Source organism: Caloenas nicobarica, chromosome 18 (assembly GCF_036013445.1).
Source record: "Caloenas nicobarica isolate bCalNic1 chromosome 18, bCalNic1.hap1, whole genome shotgun sequence".
NCBI classification, from domain to species: Eukaryota; Metazoa; Chordata; class Aves; order Columbiformes; family Columbidae; genus Caloenas; species Caloenas nicobarica.
The window spans coordinates 7830560-7852587 of NC_088262.1; the positions used below are offsets into that span (position 1 = coordinate 7830560).

Consider the following 22028-nt stretch of genomic DNA (forward strand, 5'->3'; position numbering starts at 1 on the left):
CTGGATTTTCCTGTTGCAGAGAATTTCTTCTCTATCCAAATCTGCTGAAGGGTGGGTGCCCCAGCACTGGAAATAGCTCTGTCTCAAGCACTGCATCTCAGCAACACCCCCCAGCAGGGAAGACCCAATTCCCAGCCCCGATTCCCAGCCCCATTTGTTGCTGTGCTTCTATGGGCTTGCAGGGCACCGACTCACCACCGGGATGAAAGCGCCGGGGGAAACACAAGCTCCCGGTTCCCCGTTTGATCAGCTGTCTAGTGACAGGCAGTCCTGAGCCCGAAGCCAAGGAACAGAAAATAAAGCTCCTGTTTCATCTCAGCGCAGCTCATTTCATGTTTGTAACAACTTAATCAGTGCATAATCCCCTGAACTTCTCCCGTTTAGCTTATCTCCGCCGTTCCACTCACACGTACTTTTTCGAGAAGCAGCACATATTTCATTTAGGGAGCAGCAGGAGCCGGGCGCAGGGAAGGCGAGGAGCTGCCAGACACTCCGGGTGGCTACGAGGACATACGGACATCTCCTGCATCTCCAAACAGATGCAAAACTGGGTCTTGCAAAGCCAGAGGGAGTCTGTGCTGGTGCATTCCCTGGGTCCCCCAACCCGGCAGTGGGATGCAGTGGGGCATCCCAACAGCATCACACGCTGTCAGACACACAGCATGGGAACACACGGTTACAAGCCAACCCTTAACCCCTCTGAGAAGCTGACACTGGGCCAGCCAGACCTCACCAAGGGACGTCTTCCACCCTTGGCTGAGATTATCAGCAACACATTCTTTTTCCTGACACTATCTAAGAAAACGGAAGAAAAACTGAGAGCAAAAGCAATTCCTCAAAAAAAAAAAAAAAAAAAAAAAAAGTCTCATTCATAGGGATTGAAAGCAAATGCTCCCTGTACTCCCACGGCAAAAACTCAGTGGCTTCTGATCAAATCAGTGGATGCCCGGGGTCCTGTGCAGCCCCAGACCTCCATGGATGGGGCTGGGATCTCTGGAGACACCTTTGCCCATCCCACCAAGAAGGTTTCCCAGTCCCCTGGGTGGGACACAAGCCACAGCCTCTCCCATTAAAGGACAGAAGTGCTAACGAACTTGCAATTAAAAGATGCTACGGGGCAGGGGGGGGGGAAAGTGGAAACCTGAACCCTGGTGCTCAGTTTGTACAGGAGCCTCCCCAAACACAGCTCAACAAACTGGGCAAAAACATGGCCAAAGAAAATAGAAAAGCTCCGAGATAGGCTTCAGTCAGAAAACCCACATCAGTTATTTCCCCAGGGGCTTTTGGTCCCAGGACTGAGCCCACCCCGGTGACCCCCCGCCACGGCCGGGCTGTGTTCAGGGCTCACAGCCCCCAAGACCCTCCACCCACCTGCCCTGGGCAGTTTCCAGGACCAACCGCTCCCCAAACGGGGATTTCTGCTCAGGATCTGCTCCTGCTCCAACATCCCAGCACTGCCAGCAGGTCAGAGCTTAGACCTTGGACTCAGTTTTTGAGCGAGACGGAGACTGTGCATCCTCCTTACGTGCTCCTGTGCCGGGGAGAGGCTGGGGGACAAGAAAAGGACCCAGTTCAACCCCTACAGCTGCTTAAACCACAACCACCACATTTCCACGGACGGAGCGGTACCCCTGGCCGAAGGATTTGTGACCCAGCTTGTTTTAGGGGGGTCAGGTCATGCTGGTTCACTGGGAAGATGCAGGGATCGTGTCTGGGAATGCAGTGGAGATTATTTGAGAGCCGCTGCTGCCTTTGCCACGCAGGGCTGGGCTGTCACCCCAGTTTGTAGCCAGGCTGCCTTCGGTTAATTACAAAGGCCTGTTTAGTGGTGTAGCTCATTTGAAATTTAAATGGCTGCTCAAAAAGCCCGGGCAGAGAAACAGCTCTGGCCCCTGATTAAAACCCAGATGCACATACGGAGCTCGTCCCTGCAGAGGAGACCTGGGAAAAGCCCTTTTCCTCAGCTCAGCACGGGTCCGTGAGCCTCTCCAGCCCTGCTAAGGGAGCCTCGTCCTGCCCTGGGCAGGGGGATGAGGGAAACTGAGGCACGGAGCTACACAGGGCTCACCTTTCCAAGGGGCAGCAGTGAGGAGATGTCCCTGCCCGGCACCCAGGGGTGCCCAGTGCCGCGTCCCAGGGATCACCCCATGCTCGAGCAGGAGATGGAGATTTCCTCCTGCTCAGGCTGCATCCACAGCCCTGCAATCCAGCTAAGGATGCTGCTCTGAGCCCCCATCCCACATCCCAGCCCTGTCCCAAATCGCTAAGGAGGGACGAGGATATTCCCACTGAGGAATCATCCCATTTCCCCCCGGATCGCGGAGGAGGCGGCAGGGGCAGAGCCGTGACCCCCAGCCCCGCAGCCGAGCCCCCAGCGCCAGCCCGGCCCCCCCGGCTCTCCCCAAGATTTCCCCTTGTCTCGCTGCCACCAGCCAATTTCCCAGCTGGTTTCGAGCAATTCCAAGATGCTTTTCAACAGTAAAGCTCTGAGCTTTGCTGTCAACAGTGAGTGGAGATACTCCTTCTCCAATAAAGAAATAAAAAAACCACCCCAAATCCTAAGTTAAAATAGTAATAAAAAAAAAAAAATCTCAGCTTTCGCTGGGTTATCTTTTCGGGCACCCTGCCAGAAAGCAGAGCTGTCACAGGAAACATCTCCCTCCTGCCTTCCCCTGTCTCTTTGAGATGAAGTCGAAGCCCTTCCTCATCAACACCTCTCCTTTTTCTGTTCTTGGTCTTTTTGTTGTTGTTGTTCCAGAAGCCTAAGCAGGATAACAAGAACAATTTGACATTTTTTGGCAATGATTATTACGTCTCTTGGAAAGCGCGTCTCATTAAAACCAAAAGAAAAGGAGGAAAAGTGCTGAAGCGACTCTTTTAAAAAATGCAAGAGCCGGGATTAATTTGTTAACGTGAAGCGGAGCCCCAGACACCCGCCGAACGGCGGCTGGGCTGCCTGGAGCCTGTGCCAGCCGTGGGGGTCTGGGGATGGAGCCGGGTACCCCCAGCTTTTCCCCTTAACCCAGCGATGAGGATCCTCAAGAGACTCGCAAACAGCACTGCAGGCAGACGGGATAAACCCAAACCCAACTCCATCGCATGAAAACCCAGCAAAACGAGACGGCTTTCCTTAAAAAGCAAGCAAGCTGCTAATTACAAAAGAGAAATATTCTAATTACCCTTGATAATCAGCAATGATGGGAGAGAAAACACAAGTAAAACTGCTCAACAGATTAATTGGAGTTTGCTAAAGGATGACAGGTTTTTGACAGTTTTCCTGAGTGGCAGCCACTCTTTAAAGGCAATCACTGAACCTGACAGGGGTTTTCATAGCAGCACTAGGAAATAATGATTGCAATCAATCATATCTTACTGGATTTCATGAGACATGCTGGTAAACACAGCAGAGGGAGGAGAATTATTTATGGTGCTTCAGAAGAGCATACGGCTAAGTAATTGGATGAAATCAGGGAAAAAAAAGAAAGCATCCCCTAAGGGTGATGTCTAGTGGAAGAAGAAATAGTTTCTCTGCAAAACCAGTGGAATAGTCAACAGCCAATATGGTCAAATTTGGATGAGTCGAAAGCCCAGGGAATTCACTGACGATACACATCTTTAAAACATGTTATTGGAGTGAACACATCCCCGGGCAGATGTCCCACCCCATGCCACCACCTGCCACCAACACCTGTGGGAACAGGAGCCAGGACAGGCGCAGGGCTGAGCTCTGCTGCGCGTGCAGAGCTGGAGCAAGGGTGAAGGTCAACCTGTGGTGACCATACAGGAGTGGAGAGCAGCTGAGAAAACAGCATTTCATGGAGCATCTCCAGCACAGCCACAGTGCAGGGGACTCCCCGACAGGCATCCCAGTGCGGGACTGGGAGCAGTGCAGATGACGCGAAGTGGCGCTGGCAAAGCCCAGGTTGTGCCACGGGGAAAGGAGCAGATGGGAAGAAGCTTCCTTGCTCACGCATTGTGTTTCGGGATGCTGAGCATCCTCCCCACGCCGCCCCACCATTGCTCATGCTGGGAGCCATCTCCACCCAGCACTTCACACAGATGGAACATGCAGGATGTCACCCTGTCACACAGGTTTATGTGGGGCTCTTGGATGCTCGGGCTGAGGTTTTCGATAGGAGATAAAACCCCTCAAGAGAAAAAAAAATAGCATTTTGGTGGCATGATTCTTCTAGGCACTTGGAGTGATTCAAACCTCCCTACTCTGCATAGGTGCTGGACCCCAATGGCAGCTCCCTGTCCCTGTCACTTGGTCCCATCTGGCTCGGGGAGGTCTCACGCTGCCCAGCATCAGTTTCATGCCAAGAAGACAGAGAAAGAAAAACACGTAGGGAAGACGGTGTTTGAGCTGCACACTGCTGCCCCGTTCAAAGCATCCCTTGTGTTTTCCTCCAAATGGGTGCAGGACCCTGGTGCTGACTTGCGGGTGCGGAGGTGGCAACCCCACCTCCACAGTGAGCTTTTCCACCCAAAAACCAGCCCAGTTTCAAGGGCAGCAAAAGCCTCCCCTACCAGTGGTGACACAAGCCCACTGCTGACCATACTGGGGGCAGAAAAAGGCACAACTTCAACTCATATCTCCACAGACCAGCATGAACAGTGCCGAAACATCTCCCCTGACATTTAAAACGCAATTCCACAATACATTGCCGCTGTTCATAACATGGCTGATTTGTTGTTGATTTTTTCCCCCCGCTTTTCTCAAACATAAGTCATATCTCTGCCTGGCTGTCTCGCAACAGCTGAACGCTCCAGTACAAGAAGGGAATTTGCTCAGAGATGGTGAGATATTACTTACATCCATTGAAAATACCAGCTGAATTAATTTCAATCTAAAGCATCATTTGCTTTGCTTTGTTTTTCTCCTTTAAAGGACAACTCCGGGCTACTTAAACCCCTCAAAAGGACAATGCACTCTTGAAGGATTTCTTGGAGAAGAAACTGGAGGATCCCCAGCGTGGTGGGTGCACCCAGTCTGTTGTTGCCTCCAACAAACCTACCCACCTTTGCTAGTAAACTGCTGTGGATTTATTATTTTAAGTTACACAGAGAAAATAAGGATCTGCTACTGCCTCAAGGCAAAAAGCATGAGGAGCCACACAGGGAGCTGTCACACCAGCAGTAATTTGGACATGGAGATGCCCACAAAGGCGTTTGGGGGCTGCCAGCGAGACAGACGCTTCTGTACGGCCCCAGCTGCACCATCGATCTGCTGCCGAGCCGCTGGAAACGGCCGGCAATGAAGTGGTTCCCTGGTAATCAGCCAAATTAAGCAGCCTTAAGTCACCGGCTGGTAAAGCAGATTACGTCCCGCCTGCCTGCTATCATCTAGCCCCTGGATTTATCCATCCCCTCGTCCACTGCTGTGCAATCAGCAGCAAATGTGCAGCCTTGGGGATGTTTTCACTCCCTCTCACGGCATCCCTGAGCAGGCAGAGCCCACCAGGCTCCGCTGTTCCCCGCACAGCCGGCTCCGGCACCGCGGGGCTGGCAGCCCTGTGCCACCATCCAGCCAGGCAGCAGCCACCCCAGGGCTCTGCTAATGCAGCCGTGCGATAGCAGCAATCGCAACCCTGCCACGGGCTCGAGAGACCCCCTGGCTTTCCTACAGCCCCCTGCATGCCCGTGCTGCCTGGGGGTGAGCTAACACAGCAGGGAGACCAATGTGCTGCAGAAGCTCCTCAGCTGAAAGCAAGAACTGGCTGTGCCATGCGCATGTCGCCCGAAACAGTGCTAGCAGATGGGAAGCAACCCCGTTCAACCCTACGAATCGCTCCCACGAGCACCACGCCACCCCTACGGCCAGGCACCGCTCTGCCCACCCCGCTCCTGGAGAGCCGCGGCAAAGCCACATCCTTGGGCTCCGCTCTCCTGCGCTGCCAACGGCTCCTGAGCGATGGGGCTGCACCTCTGCTCTCCTTCTGCACACTGGAGGTCCTTCCCCAGGAGAGTGATGCCCCACGGGCAGGTGATGCTACCTGAGAGGTGATACCCCATGGGCAGGTGATGCTCCCAGAAGGATGATGCTGCACCAGGTTTCATGGAGGAGGATGGTTAGAGAGAGGCCACAGCGAGGTCCTGAGCAAACCTCAGCCTCCACCCGGGGTCCCACCAGTCCTCCTCCAGCCTGGTGCTGCACGGAGCGTGGGCAGAGGGACCAGCCCGGTGTCCCCGTACCAATCCCACTGGGTCTGGGGTCTTGCTCCCAAGCTGCGCCCACAGAAGGGGGTCCTGCCACTTTCTCCACCGCACCCAGCTCCCCTGCCTCCCCACCCAGAAGGAAATGCCTGATGGAGCAGGCTGCAGCTCTCCACCTCCACCCCAACACATGTTCATCCCTATTTCCATATAAATAAGAAAAGGCAGGGAGCTGAGCAATACAAATAGACACATTCACAGATGGGAACGTTTCATTACCGCAAGACAGAGCAGGGCTGTTCCCCCCAACTTTTATTACTCCTTACCCCCCCACCCTGAACACACACCAGAGACTTGATGTTCCTTGTGTGACATGGGGACAGTCCCACAAGTCCCACCACAAGCCATCACCCTCCAGACAAATTGAGCTTGGTCTCCTCCTCCTCTCTCCAGCAGCCTGGGGAGACGGGCTGGGGGAGGCAGGTAGCTGGAGAAGAGGGGACAAGCTGCACTTCAGCTTTTTTTTTTTTTACTCCCATCTTTTTCCCCCTCCTCATCCCTCTTCCACTATTTTTTTTTAAAAAAAAGTACCAGCAGGGTATTTATAGTTGCTCCTCTCTTGCCAGCCAGCACTATTTTAAATTGCATTTTAAGCTGTTCTGCAGTGCTCCAAACACCTCACACTGCAGGCAAGGCTTTCGAACTTTGGGGTTCTTTGATAACGAACTTGGGTTCTTTGATAACGGCTGGTTTTATAAGACACCAGTCCGGTCAGTGATATGTGGGAAAGGTTTATCCCACAGGGGTAAAAAGATGCTGGGACAGGAATTAGCAGGGCTCATTTGCGGGGCTTTAAACTAGATTTGAAGGGGGATGGGGTTGTAGCTGGGCTTGCATCAGTGGGGCAGCACACTGGAATCAATAAAGACCGGGAGGCCCCCCAGGCCCCTAGGGTGAAATCGGTGTACTCGGCTCGCTCCCTGAAGTGCCTGTACACCAATGCGCGCAGCATGGGGAATAAGCAGGAGGAGTTAGAAACCTGCGTTCGGTCAGGAGATTATGATCTGGTGGCAATTACAGAGACATGGTGGGACAGCTCACATGACTGGAATGTGGTCATGGATGGCTATGCCCTTTTCAGGAAAGACAGGCCAGCCAGGCGAGGTGGTGGAGTTGCTCTTTATGTGAGAGAGCAACTGCAATGTATAGAGTACTGTCCAGGTGCGGTTGAGGAGCGAGTTGAGAGTCTGTGGGTGAGAATTAAGGGGCAGGCTGGCAGGGCTGATACTGTTGTGGGTGTCTATTACAGGCCACCAGATCAGGGTGAGGAAGTTGATGAGGCCTTCTATGGGCAGCTGAGCGTGGCCTCACAGTCACAGGCTCTGGTTGTTATGGGGGATTTTAACTACCCTGATGTTTGCTGGAAGGACTACTCAGCCAGCCAGCCTCAGTCTAGGAGGTTCCTCCAGTGCATTGACGATAACTTTCTGATGCAAATGGTGGAGGAGCCGACTAGGAGAGGTGCGCTGCTGGATCTCGTTCTCGCTAACAAGGAGGGTCTGGTCGAAGCAGTAAAGGTGGGGGGCTGCCTTGGTTGCAGTGACCATGAGATGGTGGAGTTCAGAATCTCCTGTGGTGGGAGCAGAATACCGAGCAGAATTTCAACCCTGGACTTCAGCAGGGCCGACTTTGGCCTTTTCAAACAGTTGCTGGAGGAAATCCCGTGGGCAAGGCTGCTTGAAGGTAAAGGCGCCCAAGATAGCTGGTTAACATTCAGGGACTGCTTCTACCAAGCTCAAGATCAGTGCATCCCGACGCGCAGGAAGTCAAGGAAGGGAGCCAGGAGACCTGCGTGGTTAAACAGGGAACTGCTGGGCAAACTCAAGTGGAAGAGGAGGGTTTACAAATCATGGAAGGAGGGGCTGGCCACTTGGGAAGAATATAAGGCTGTTGTCAGAGGATGTAGAGAGGCAACTAGGAAAGCTAAGGCCTCCTTAGAGTTAAACCTGGCGAGAGGGGTCAAGGACAACAGGAAGAGGTTCTTCAAATACATGGCAGATAAAACTAACACCAGAGGCAATGTAGGCCCACTGATGAACGGGGTGGGTGCCCTGGTGACAGAAGATACAGAGAAGGCAGAATTACTGAATGCCTTCTTTGTCTCTGTCTACTCTGCCGGAGGCTGTCCTGAGGAGCCCCGTACCCCTGAGGCCCCAGAGGAAGGCAGGGCAATGGAGGAGTCTGCCTCAGTTGATGAGGACTGGGTTAGGGAGCAATTAAGCAATCTGGACATCCATAAATCCATGGGTCCAGATGGGATGCACCCGCGGGTGCTGAGGGAGCTGGCTGAAGTCATTGCTGGACCGCTCTCCATCATCTTTGCCAAGTCTTGGGAAACGGGAGAGGTGCCTGAGGACTGGAGGAAAGCAAATGTCACTCCGGTCTTCAAAAAGGGCAAGAAGGAGGACCCGGGCAACTATAGACCGGTCAGCCTCACCTCCATCCCTGGGAAAGTGATGGAACACCTTATCCTTGGTGCCATCTTAAGACATATCAAGGATAAGAGGGTCATCAGGGACAGTCAACATGGCTTCACCAAGGGGAAGTCGTGTTTGACCAACCTCATAGCCTTTTATGAAGACGTAACAAGGTGGATTGACGATGGCAGAGCAGTGGATGTGGTCTACCTTGACTTCAGCAAAGCATTTGACACCGTCTCCCACAGCATCCTCACGGCAAAACTGAGGAAGTGTGGACTGGATGATCGGGTAGTGAGGTGGACTGCAAACTGGCTGAAGGAGAGAAGCCAGAGAGTTGTGATCAATGGGGCGGAGTCTGGTTGGAGGCCTGTATCTAGTGGAGTGCCTCAAGGGTCAGTTCTGGGACCAATACTGTTCAATATATTCATCAATGACTTGGATGAGGGAATTGAGTGTACTATCAGCAAGTTTGCTGATGACACCAAGCTGGGAGGAGTGGCTGACACGCCAGAGGGCTGTGCTGCCATCCAGCGAGATCTGGACAGGCTGGAGAGTTGGGCGGGGAAAAATTTAATGAAATATAACAAGGGGAAATGTAGAGTCTTGCATCTGGGCAGGAACAACCCCAGGTTCCAGTACAGGTTGGGGAATGACCTATTAGAGAGCAGTGTAGGGGAAAGGGACCTGGGGGTCCTGGTGGACAGCAGGATGACCATGAGCCAGCACTGGGCCCTTGTGGCCAAGAAGGCCAATGGCATCCTGGGGTGTATTAGAAGGGGGGTGGTTAGTAGGTCCAGAGAGGTTCTCCTTCCCCTCTACTCTGCCCTGGTGAGACCTCATCTGGAATATTGTGTCCAGTTCTGGGCCCCTCAGTTCAAGAAGGACAGGGAACTGCTGGAGAGAGTCCAGCGCAGGGCCACGAAGATGATTAAGGGAGTGGAGCATCTCCCTTATGAGGAAAGGCTGAGGGAGCTGGGGCTCTTTAGCTTGGAGAAGAGGAGACTGAGGGGTGACCTCATTAATGTTTATAAATATATAAAGGGTGGGTGTCACGAGGATGGAGCTAGGCTCTTCTCGGTGACAACCAACAGTAAGACAAGGGGTAATGGGTTCAAGCTGGAACACAAGAGGTTCCACTTAAATGTGAGAAGAAACTTCTTCTCAGTGAGGGTGACAGAGCACTGGAACGGGCTGCCCAGGGGGGTTGTGGATTCTCCTTCTCTGGAGACATTCAAAACCCGCCTGGACGCCTTCCTGTGTAACCTCACCTAAGTTTTCCTGCTCTGGCAGGGGGATTGGACTAGATGATCTTTTGAGGTCCCTTCCAATCCCTAACATTCTGTGATTCTGTGATTCTGTGAACTACAAGATTAACATCGATCTTAAATTGCTTCCTAAAACACCAGGGCTCCAACGCAGGGCTCGCTCAAGGACAGCTGCCAGTAGCAAAGCCCAGAGGACAGTGGGGTTCCTGGGGCACAGCTGGACCCAACGCTGGGCTGGATGCTGCCGGGGCAAAGCTGGACCCTGCTTTTGCAACCAGGACCCCCAGCACACACCGGCCCCATGGCACAGGGGCAGCCCCAGAGCAGCCCCACAGACCCCTCAGCCAGGGATCCCCCCCATCGCCAACCCATCTTCTGGTTCTTGGTCTTTACAAGACAGCATCTCTCTAAGGGCATCAGCATTTAACTCAACCACTGCTCCTGACAGCCCCCATTGCTGACCCGGGGAAAATTGTATTATCAAGAGCCGATAGCCCCAGGATTGCAGGAAATCAGCGCAAACCCCTCGGGCAGAGGAAGGATCCGAACCGGCATTTGCTCACCCCGAGATCAGCCAGAGACAGGTTTGGGGGGCTCAGCACCAGCATCGCTCCTCTGGCTCCGCATGTCCAGTGCTCGAGCTCACAGCCTTATTTACAGCTGCCCCAAAACGGTATGTTTCAGAAACAGCAGAACTCACTAATTTAACATTTCTAAAATTATTACCATTTTTTCCTTCAGCCAAAAATACTGGCCAAAGAGCACCGGGCATCCTGCCACTCGGTTTCCAGGGGTGAATAAATCATCCCCTTCCTGCAAACCCATCAGCTGCAGCCAAAACGAGCAGCCAGACCCTTCCAGCAGGAGCAGAGCGGGGCAGCAACCCAAAGCGGAGCTCACGGGAGCCGGGGGCATTGGCAGAGCCACGGGACGAGCCTCAGCTAATCTCTGCCTGAGCTGAACCGAGCCCTGGTCTCTCGTTTAGGCCAGAGCAACAAATAAATCAGTGGGAAAAAACAGCTTTTACAGAGGCTGCTATGGTTCCCACTGTGCTAGTTTTATTTTCTGAAGTACCTGCTGCCTCCCGGGCTCAGGATGAATTTTGATTTAGGAGTGAAACGAGGTAATAAAAGCATAAAGAGCCATTAACATCCCTCCTGGCCATGGCGGGGTGTTTGCTCATCGCACGTTGATGGAAATGCCGTTTGACTTCCTTATGAGCTATAGAAAATCAATTAATTGATTTAATCATTCCCTGGGAGTCGCTGCTGATGGAGATAACAGCGCTGGGGCCAGCGGGACGCTGCTCCCCGCTCCTCCAACGCAGCGCAGGGAAGGGGCCAGCGCACATCCCTGCACACAGACCTTCACCTCTGCCCCGCCAGCTTCAGACTCACGAATTCACATCTCCATCTTCCAATAAGTGGGGTGGCTTTTTTTTTTTTTTTTTTTTTTTAAGCCTGCGGGCATTCAATTCTGAGCAGCAATTGCATCAAACGGGCACTTCTTCAGTAACAGATGCGCTCCTAGGGTGGATTAAGCCTTAACCGCTACTTCGGCGGTCCTTGTGCTTCTTCTGTCCCCTCTGTGCCCTGCAAAGCACCAACCGGCATTTTATTCCTCCAGCACCTCCCTGCAGAAGTGGGCAGTAACCCCTGGTATCATGCGGAACCCCCACAGATGCCTTTAATTTCTTTATTTTCACAGCACTCGTTTCCCTGCCTGCAACCGCAATTTGGTAAGAGCAGTAAACTTCTACAGTTCCAATTTAAACTCCCTTTCCAAGCCTGGGTTGGAGACAGGAGCACAGGGCAGGTTCACAACCCAACAGGGGATGCAGCACCCCAGGACCAAAACACGGTGGCCCATGGGGACACCAGCAGAAGGAGGCGCAGCAGAGGGCATGTGCTTTTTATCAACCCCACGTTCTCCTCCCCGGGCAAAGCAATGGTCTGCTCCAAAAAAACGCACATTAAGGGCAGCCCCGTGTTGCCCGTGGGGGTGCAACCCCAGCAGCAGCCTCTCGCCAGGGCACGGGGGAGCCACTCGCACCCCGGGGTGCTGGGGGGCAGCTGGCACCCACAGTCACTGCCAGCAGCACCCACCAGCGTCACCAACAGCCATTCCTCAGCACAGAGCGCCGCTTTAACCCGTAAGCAGAAGAGCCTCCCTATATTCAACAGGAAGAGCAGAATAAGTCGTTATCCATTTAAAAGAGCCAGCCTCACCGCCTCGCCAGCCTTTTTCCGGGAAAACGCCGAAGTCCATCTCCCCCAGCACAGCTCCCCACCGCAGAGATGCTCTCAGTACCAACCAGCTCGGTTTGGCACCAACCGGGCAACTTCGTGCAGGATCAGCTCTGGCCCCCGAGGCTGCTTGGGATGGGACAGACACAGCGAGGCTGGGAACGAGCCCCAGGCAGGGAGGAGCCGCACAGCACACTGCTCCCCACGGCTCTCACCCGGTTTAGATTGGATATGAGGAAAAAAATTTTCACCGAAAGGGCTGTGGGGCATTGGAACAGGCTGCCCAGGGCAGTGGCGGAGTCACCATCCCTGCAGGGGTTGGACAGACGGAGATGAGGTTCTCAGGGACATGGGGCAGTACCAGGGGTGGGTTATGGTTGCACTTGATGATCCTGAAGGTCTCTTCCAACCAAAATGATTCTATGATTGACCATAGGCTCCAGGAGACTCAAACATAGGTCTGGATGCAGCAGCAGGAAAATCAAGGATTTGGGACGTGCAGGATCTGTGTGACCCAGCTGTGCCAGGGAGGTGACAAGCACCCGCTTACCCACAGCCTCTCCATGAGGACCTGGGGAGATGCTCCAGCCAACGGCCCCACAGGCACTGCGGGAAGAGGGGGACCAGAGAGGGGAACCCTCTGCTGCCTTTTGAGAGGGTTTTGCAGAAGCAAATTCTGGATTCAGATCGTGAGCACAGCCTCATCCCTCCACCCGTGCGAGCGTCCCGGCTGGCGAGACACGCTCCGGCGGCGGATCCTGACAAGCTGCTTACAAACTGCTGCAGACAGTTATCCAGAGCTGCTCAACATCAAAACATAACACAAGCAGCCCGGGACAGGGTTATAACTCACTGGGGAAGAAACTGCAAATAATTAGTGCTGAGTTTGCACGGCACAGTCTGCCCGGCTCCCTCCGTCACTCTGCCCGTGTCACCCTCCGTCACTGCCACTTGGTTACACGAGACTTTGCAACTGGTTTTCCTGTCGCCTTCACCATGCATTAAAGGCAGCGGGACAAATTTATAGCTCGCATGACTTTTTGAAAGCAATGGGAACATGAGCATCTCTGGCACAGCACATCTGCGCATGACATCTCAAGGAGGCAGCAGCACCAGCTCTCACTCCCGGGTGCTCTCTCCAGTGAGGTCAGGTAAGACAAAGGGCTGTCAAAACCACGAAGCAACTTTTGGGTATTTTGCCCAACTCAAGCTCCTGTCTCTGCCCAGGAGAAATAACTGAGGAGCAGATTGGAATCTGTCACAAGTGGCAGCAACCCAAGTTTGCAAATGGGTCCAGAAATCACCTTTCCCAAGAGAGATGGGGATGTGAGGATGGACACATCTGTGTTTTGCTTTAAAGCTCCTTTGGGCCGAGCAGCATCTTGCAGCAGCCAGGACATCGCGGGCAGAGCTGAACTGAGCTGTCCCCTCCTCTGCTGTCCTCCCTCGCCATCAGCCCCACGCAGAGGGTGCACAGCGGGTCAGGATCATGCCCCTTCTCCTCCTCTCGCAGCACAGCTGCGGATGATGAGGATGGATGACAGACTTATTCAAACTCACTCTGATCGTTAGCAAATCGGAGCTTGACCTTTCTGCATCTTCCATGAGAACAAATTGATGGTACCTGGCCATGCTAACCCAGCTGGGACGCTGCTGAAGCAGAAGGAAAACCAGCAGAGAGAGGAGCAGGAGCAAAGGACCCCCCGAGGAGATCATGTACATTCTCATGTTTCTATTTGGCCTCTTTGCTCCGCTCCTCAGGGAGCCGTTCAAGGGACTGAACTAACATGAGATTTCATCACTTCACAGTGTTATGACTCTGGAACGGTGAAGATGCCCTACAAAACCCCGAGCAACCTTCGACATTATCTTTTGCAGCACAATTCCCGCTCCTCTGTCCCCTCCACCAACACCCCTCCTCTGGAGAGAAGCAGAAGCCACAAACACCAAAGTATTCAGCTGTGCTGCACAGCTCGAAACAACCTCCCTCTTCCTCCTCTTCTATGTTCAGTGATGGAAGAAATTGCTTTAAGCAGATGAGACTCCAGGAACTGGAGCAAGCAACAGCCGTGGGAGAGGCAGAGCGCTCCAGCAGCTGGAACACAGGAGGGCTGTGTCTGGGTGATGTTAAGCACCGTTCCCACTGCAACGTGCCCTGCCTGTTGTCTGCAGGACCTCTCCTGAGAATCCCGTATCCCAACACAACAAGCCAGAGCCATTCTGATGCCTCAAGAAAGCAGCTTCACCCGCAGCCTGCATGCAGGACAAGATCAGAGAACGGTTTGGGTCGCAGGGCCCTCCCCAGCTCCCCCAGTGCCCCCCCTGCCATGAGCAGGGACATCTGCACCAGCTCAGGTTGCTCAGAGCCCCGTCCAGCCTGGCCTGGGATGTCTCCAGGGATGCTTCATCCACCGCCTCTCTGGCCAACCTGGGACAGTGTCTCGCAGACCCCAAAACACATCTCAGCACCCCAGGGCAAGGTGCAACAGCCTTGCAGAGATGTGCTTCACCCCTGCTCACTTGTTTTTAGCTTTTTGTGCTGTAAAATCAGCTCTCACCCCATCCCTGTCCTTTCTTTGTCACCAGTCCCCACAGGGGTTGAGGAAATACCACGCAGCACCCGTTTGCGGTCACCACCAGGAAACCAGTTGGAGATGCTGCTGGGAGCTCATTTTGGGGTGGAAAAAGGCAGTTGTTGAGCTCTCAAGCCAAGCACCAATCCAGGCAGGAAACACTTGAAAATGGGTTGAAAAAGGCAGTTACGGGCAGAGTAAACACACAACTCCAGCACTCAGCAAACCACCACTTCCCAAAGGCACCGAGACTCCAGGACCTCAGCAGGAGAACCGCTGTTGCAGCACACAGACCCCAAGCACTGAGTTATCCAGATGAATCACTCAAAGCACTTGTATCAAAGTGCCACCAAGGTCAGGTGAAATTAAATCAGAGCCCTCTTGCAGGAATCGGCAGCCCACAGGGAGGGCAGAGCTCAGCTCCAGCCACACCAGGACACCAGGACCCATCCTGCACATCCCCTGGGGCTGCAGCAAATTCCTCCAGCACCTTATACCCTCCCATACAGGAGCCAACAGCGGGAGAAATCAGAAGCCTTTCCATTTTTTAAACTAGCTACAGCAATTGCAGGCAATATTCCAGCTATATCTAATCACGTTTTAACACTTAATAACCTGCTTTCCTCCGCTAATCCTCAGCAGCAGCAAGCTCCACCAGTGGGATGCGCATCGGCGCCGATGTCAGAGCGGGGCACGGGCACAGGGCGCTGGCGAACCCACCCGGCCACACCGCCAGCAGCGCAATTAAAGATTTGGGTGCTTTTTCGGGATCAGCCCCCTGCCCCAAGACAGCTTCACTCCAGCAGTAAAGCAAAACTGAAAGATAGGCGGGGGGGAGAGAGAAAAAGAACAAATTTTAAAAAGCAAATTTTAAAAAGCAAATTTTAAAAAGCAAATTTTAAAAAGCAAATTTTTTTTAAAAACACACATTTTAAATTCTAAAAAGGAGAAGAGGGCACAGAAAACTCAAATCTCTTGAGTCTAGAGCCCTTCCCAAAGCATCTCCCACATTCAAAATTTATACAGTTGTCTGTTCTATTTTTTTCTCTAGCTTTGTTTGTAGAACAAATTCTCTCCATGGCCATTTCAAAACAAAGGAAACTTTGTCTGTGTTTACTTGACAGTAGCAGATTAGGATAAAATAACTTACATTTCAGAAGGTTTTTTTATTTATTGTTAAGACGCAAAGCCTGTGCTGCATCGAATCACCGAGCAGAGAATCCACCAGAGGAATGATTTCTGGCACATACTGAGAAACTTGGCTTTTGGAGAGAGCCTCCAAGAAGGGGATTCTCATATAAAAGTAAAATTAAAAATGGGATTAACTTTTGGACTGTGACATTATCCATTTCTCCTTTTCATGCTCCTGCCTTACGTCTACCTTCATTTTGGTTTCAATTGGCTGCTCACACAGTTCAGAAGCCAAGAAAGCTCTGGGCAAGTCTGGGGATGGTTTCATAAGCTTCCCCTTGGACTGGAATATTCGAGGTTCAGTGCTGAGCTGCTCAGGACACCCAGAGAGAAAAAAGAACGGCCCCAGCCTATCCTGGACCACGATCTGTGGGTTTTACCACTTATCCACAACCCAACGGGATTTCTCCAATGCAAATGATTTAAGTGCTCAGGTGCTGGACTCAACCTCCCAGCCCTTTGCAGCCACCCTAACCCTGTGGCCACTTAAGTGCTTGGGCAGCGGCATCGCGGCACCGCGCAGCATCGCTGCTGAGCCTGGCAGGACACGGGGAAACCAGGACCAGAGCAAACCGCCACAAAAGCCAGGATCAGCCCCAGGAAGGGCCACGCAAACATCCCTAATTATACTGGCTATGCTGGTAAAGTAGCTCGCACCCAGAGCTTGTGCGGAGAGGATGTCGGCAGCTCACAATACAAAATTAATCAATCGATTAATGAATAATGCTCGAAACATTAAACCCAATGTTTTGGTGAGCCCACACGGACAGGAGGGTGTCCGGGCTCCTTCCCAGGCGGGACCACCAGCACTCAGGTTTCACACTGGGAGCCCAGTCCCAGGAGATATTCAAGCCAGGGCTTTGACACATGGCAGACCTGAGGCCACGCACCCAATAACTCCTCCAAAGCCAACGACCCTGAACCTGTCCAGGTTTGTGTGAATACTGGCCCAATTACCACCATTACGCACATTAAGAGCTAATCAGTCCAGCAAAATTAACCTGCTCCTTTGAGCTCGTCTTCAGACCAGCTTTGTGTGTTTAACAGCGACAATAACAACCGCCAATATTTCTTGGGTTTCCTTGGGATCCATAACGCATGTTAATTAAACGCCGATTTGTTATTCAAACAGACCTATGGAGACTTCGCGGCACTAATAAGAAGCACATCCATTTCTGTTCCCACCGACCCGCCCCGACTCCGACCTGCACCCGCGCTCCGCCACGTGCGCCCAGCGTCACCCCAGCCCAGAGGGACCTCTGGAGTCCCTTCCCTGACCTCCCGCTCCAAGCAGAGCAGACCTGGGGTCAGACCGAGCTGCCCACAGCCTCATGTCAGCCAAATGTGTTTCGAAAGTCTCCAAGGATGGAGTTTTCCCACCTCACCAGCTTCCCGGAGGCTTTTACTCCCCATTTCTCAGCGGCATTGATGAGGTTGCCCCGCGTGCATTGTCCCTCCTGCTTTTTTCCATGGGTGCAGCAGTTGTTTTTTTCCAGCCATCAGAGCCTCCCCCAACAGCCACAACCTTTCCAAGGTGACAGAGGGGTCTACAATGATGGCCCCAGTCTCGTACACGCTCTGAGGTCTTGGTCCCGCTCTGGTTTCGGGGTTTCTCACCCCGTGTAGCTCCGTGCAGGGAGCCCAGCTGAGAACAGCTACATCACCCTGCGGGATGGCCAGTCCCCATGTACCAGTATCACAGGAAAGGATGAACCCCAACAGCCTGAACTTGGTGTTAAAGAGCTAGAAAATGCACCTGCCAAATCCTGGGGACAAGGAATATAATCTTGCAAAACAGCAGCCTTCCTCCAGAGACAGGAGAGAGGATGCTCTCTGTTTCTAAATGGTGTGCGAGACCATGAATGAACCAAATCTTCCCCAACGAGAAACAGCAACAGCCAAATTTGAAGCAATTCATCTGGAAGCAATACCTTGCTTGCCAAATCCATCCAAAAATTGGAAAGAAAAAAAAAAGGCGGGGGGGGGTGAGTTTACATTGAATTTCTGAGCTTCCTAACAAAGCAGGACTTGCCTTAGCCAGTTACAGACACAAGAGACCAAAAGCTTGAAAAATTAGGGCATCCAGAAAGGAGATAAAGAAGATAAATAATTGCCTTTTTGCCATTGTTTCAACACAATTTTAGAGCCCTTTGGGGTGGGACCAGGGGCTTCTGCAGGTTTCTGGAAAGCTTTGCTGCTGTTTGCAGCACAACCTGTGCCACCTCTCAGCTTGGGCTCATCCCACAATCAATTAGTCCCTCTTTGCTTTTCTTCTAGCCCCCCGCAAGCTCCCGGGGGACTCTGGGGGCTTTCCTGGGACAGGGGGCAGCTGTAACAAGTGACACCTTTTATTCTGAACTCAGGAATCTTTTCAGGACCCATTTCCTCAAAGGCCAAGTCTGGCGAAGGTGGTGGTCCAGGGGTTTCTGCCCACCCGCCTCATGTGCCGCTTCTCATTCCAAGAGGGAAAAAAATCCCCTATAACCAGCCCTCCTGGGAGCTGAGCTTGGCATGGGGACAGGGACGTTAACACAGCACCTGCTCCCCTTGCAGGGGCAGGTACCCTGACCGTGATAAAACATGCAGAAAATACTGAAAGGCACCAATCCTGCAACCTGCTCTGCCTGAGGTCAGCCAGGCAAAGCCCAGTCCCTTGGAGCAGGGGCTTAATGGAGTTGATGATGGGAACAATTAGGGGAGTATGGGGGCAGAAATGACAGGTGACACGTGCTCCATCCACAGGGGAGACAGCAAAGCCAGCTGCCGCGGGCTGCACATTCATCTCTCCGAAAGTCAACTAAGCAGTTTACAAGCACCATCCAGCTTCTGGAAACAAGCACTTTAGTCCTCTCCTTCTGGAGGAAAGCAACTTTCTTTTAAACCCCTCCAGGGATGGTGACTCCAGCACTGCCCTGGGCAGCCTGTTCCAGTGCCCCACAGCCCTTTGGGGAAGAAATTGCTCCCCAGATCCAGCCTCAACCTCCCCTGGCGCAACTTGAGGCCGTTTCCTCTGCTCCTGGCGCTTGTTCCTGGGGAGCAGAGCCCGACCCCCCCTGGCTCCAAGCTCCTTTCGGGCAGGTCAGAGATCAGAAGGTCTCCCCTCAGCTCCTGTTCTCCAGCTGAACCCCCAGCTCCCTCAGCCGCTCCCATCACCCTTGTGCTCCAGCCCCTCACCAGCTCCGTTCCCCTCTCTCAACTCGCTCCAGCACCTCAAGGCCTTTCTTCTAGAAGACGAGAAGGGCCTACAGGACCCTGAGCCATCCTGACATCCCTGAGATGAGTCAGGAGGGGGCCTTGGGGATGGAGGCATCCAAGCACCATCCTCCCTGCATCCCTGGCGCTTGTCAGCTCGGCTGGACCACATGTACAGGGGCCATCAAGCATCATGTGGGACAGGACGGGCACAGAGCCGCTCTTACCTTCGGTCCGGATGGTGAAGGGTGAATCCCCCAGGCGCTTGGCTGAGAACTGCCCTCCCAGCGACGTCATCAGGAAGCACAGGGTGAAAAATCCAATGCCCAGCACGAATATCCTGCGGGAGCGAAAGCAAAGCTGCAGCAAGGTGTGACAAGCAACCAGCTCACTCCTCGGACAGCCCCGCCACCCTTCGTCCCCGCAGGTAACCCCTCTGCACAGCAGCATGAGCCACTTTTTTGGGGGGGTATCTGGAAGAGGCAGCTGGGACAACCCCTGTCTCCCTCCCAACCACTCCATCCCAGCGGTTCCCCCACCCAGCCCCAGCAAGGAGCATCCCTGCGGCCCCAGCCCCACCGGAGCACACAAGGACCTCACCCCAACCACAGCCAGACACACACACACCTCGTGAAAAGCCCTGAGATGTTTCTGCTCAAGCCCTGGCACCGAGCAGGCGGGTTCTGCCAGAGAACACCCTCCGACATCCCCGCAGCCTGCTGCGATGGCCGGGCCTGGAGAGGGAGCGAAGGACTTGGACCTTAGGTGGGAAAGCTGAACCAGAGCTCAGCTGCCCTCGATGCTCCATGAGATCCAGCCCAAGAGCCAACAGCCCCAGCAGACCGCAGAAACCATGACAATAAATAATTCCCATATTCCTCCTGGGAGGGTCCAGAGAAAAGAAAGACCTTGTAACTTCCCTTCCTCTCAAAGGATCTAAAAAAATAAAACCTTTTCTTTTCTTTTTTTTTTCCCCTCAAAAAAAGGTCTTTTGTTCCCCTGTAACTAGGCCACCGGTATTTACCACGGTGTCTGGCATCGCCTGCGCGGGCAGCCCTGTGCTCATCAGGATGAGGAGGGACCAGCGCTGATGGCACATGCAGTGACCTGGATCTGTCCCATCACCGCTTTGTTCATCCGGAGCGCGGACCGGGACAGCAAGAAAGTGTGTCCCACAGGGACGTGCCACACAGGACACCAACCCACATGTCACTCCCGGCCAAGCTCGTGGTCACCTCCAGCTGCCAGACAGGCAGGAGCTCTCAGCCCTGCTCCTATTCATATCAAGTCCAGGCCAGTAACTTTTTGGGTGTGAAAAGGCTGGAGGAGGAGCTCTGTGCAAGCACGAGGGTTGTGCACCAGGGAGCACAATGACCTGGCCTCTTCACATTTGCAGGGATGCTGCCACTGTCTCCAGGTCCTCATGGAGCTGGAGCATCCTCCAGCAGACACATGGGCAAAGCCGCTGCCAGGCACCGCGTATGACAGCTCCCAGAGCCACAGCCGTACCGGGGATCTCAGCCAGCCAAACCCGAGGAAAATTTCAAGGAGGAAAAGGAGAAAAGACAACTCACAGCCAGCCTTGGGAAACAACGGGTTTGTCTTCAAATAGACAGATCCTGTGTGGGGCAGGGAGCTGAGCAAGCCCTCAGTGGTGCCCGCTGGCATTTCTGCCTCTCAGCATCCCTGAGCTGAAGAGAAGCAAACTACCGAGGGCAGGAATCGGTGACTCAACTTTGCAAGTTCACAACATTATCACAGAAGCTGCTCACAGAAACACGGCACAGCCACACAACACCAAAACCAGGCTTTTGCAGAGAAAGGCTTGCAAAGGAACGGGAATGCCAAAGCACGCCCTCTAATCGTTATTGTGTTGTTAAAAGGCAGAGGATTAGGAGCCAGTCATTAAGTCTGGGCTACAACACACCAGCATTGCAATTATCTGTTGCTGGAAAGGGCTGGCAAGTAAAGTAACTTGCTTCAAAGCACTTGTTAGCTACAGGAGATGTTGTGGAGAGCTGAAGTACAGCGTCAAGCAAAGACTGGGCTTCCCCGGTGAGATCTGCTGGAGGAGCTTCTCCTGCCTGGAGATGCTCCTGGGCAAGACACGGAGCCTCCCGGAACCCCACGGGCTCCCACCTCCATCCCACCAGCGCCGATGCTGCTCTCGCCCAGCCAACACACACCGAGCCCAGACCCAGGCAGCTTTGCCCTCAGCATCAGGCAGCTCAAGAGCAAAGGGTTTTTCCTCTGCCTGGCCCCAGGAGGATCAGCCCTGCCCACCCCAGATGGGTATCTCACCCCTGTCTGTCTGTTCTTCCGTCCGTCTGTCCCCAGCCGGGTCCCAGCAGACCAAGGTCACCTGGCCATGGGCTCTGGACAAGCAGTACCCTGCAGCTCCCAATGCCCTTCTCACCTCCCACCTAATCAAGAGAAAAAGCAACACCTTGGGCTCGTTAGCATTAACGAGCTCTGCAAGCAGCACACTCAGCCCTGTGCAAACACTCCCTGACCCGCAGTCAGGCACAGCTCAGTAAAACTGCCCAACATCCCTGTGCAGGGGCAAAGCAGCTCAAGTCTCCTTTATTTCTGAAAGAGCCTGCCCTGGGGGGTGGAAAGCAGTTTAAACAAGCTATAGAAAGTCTCTCCGTGGTAGCACAGAACAACAGCAGAGGGGAGAAGGCACAAGCTGGAGGAGGAAGAAGAGGAGGTGAAAGCCAAGCCCACAACCGAGGGTCCTCCCTGGGAGCATATCGTGGTACAAAACCCACCCAAAGGTCCCGCCCTGCTGCCAGCTGCCCCCTTCCTCAAGGGCTATTTTAACAAAGCATCACCTGATTAAATAACCAGAGCTGATCCTGCTCTTCATTCTCACCCCTCCTGTTGACAATATCTTCATCATCATGCAAGACCTTTATGCATTTT

At 53.4% G+C, this 22028-nt stretch overlaps 1 protein-coding gene across 2 annotated transcripts in view; it reads right to left on the bottom strand.

Moving 5' to 3' along the window:
* Positions 1 to 22028, bottom strand: part of MGAT5B (alpha-1,6-mannosylglycoprotein 6-beta-N-acetylglucosaminyltransferase B) — a 63477-nt gene that overhangs the window by 38046 nt on the left and 3403 nt on the right. For both annotated transcript variants that reach the window (XM_065647920.1, XM_065647919.1), the window contains exon 2: positions 19331 to 19443. In XM_065647920.1, coding sequence (XP_065503992.1) covers positions 19331 to 19443 — 113 coding nt within the window. The remainder of the gene's footprint in view (positions 1 to 19330; positions 19444 to 22028) is intronic.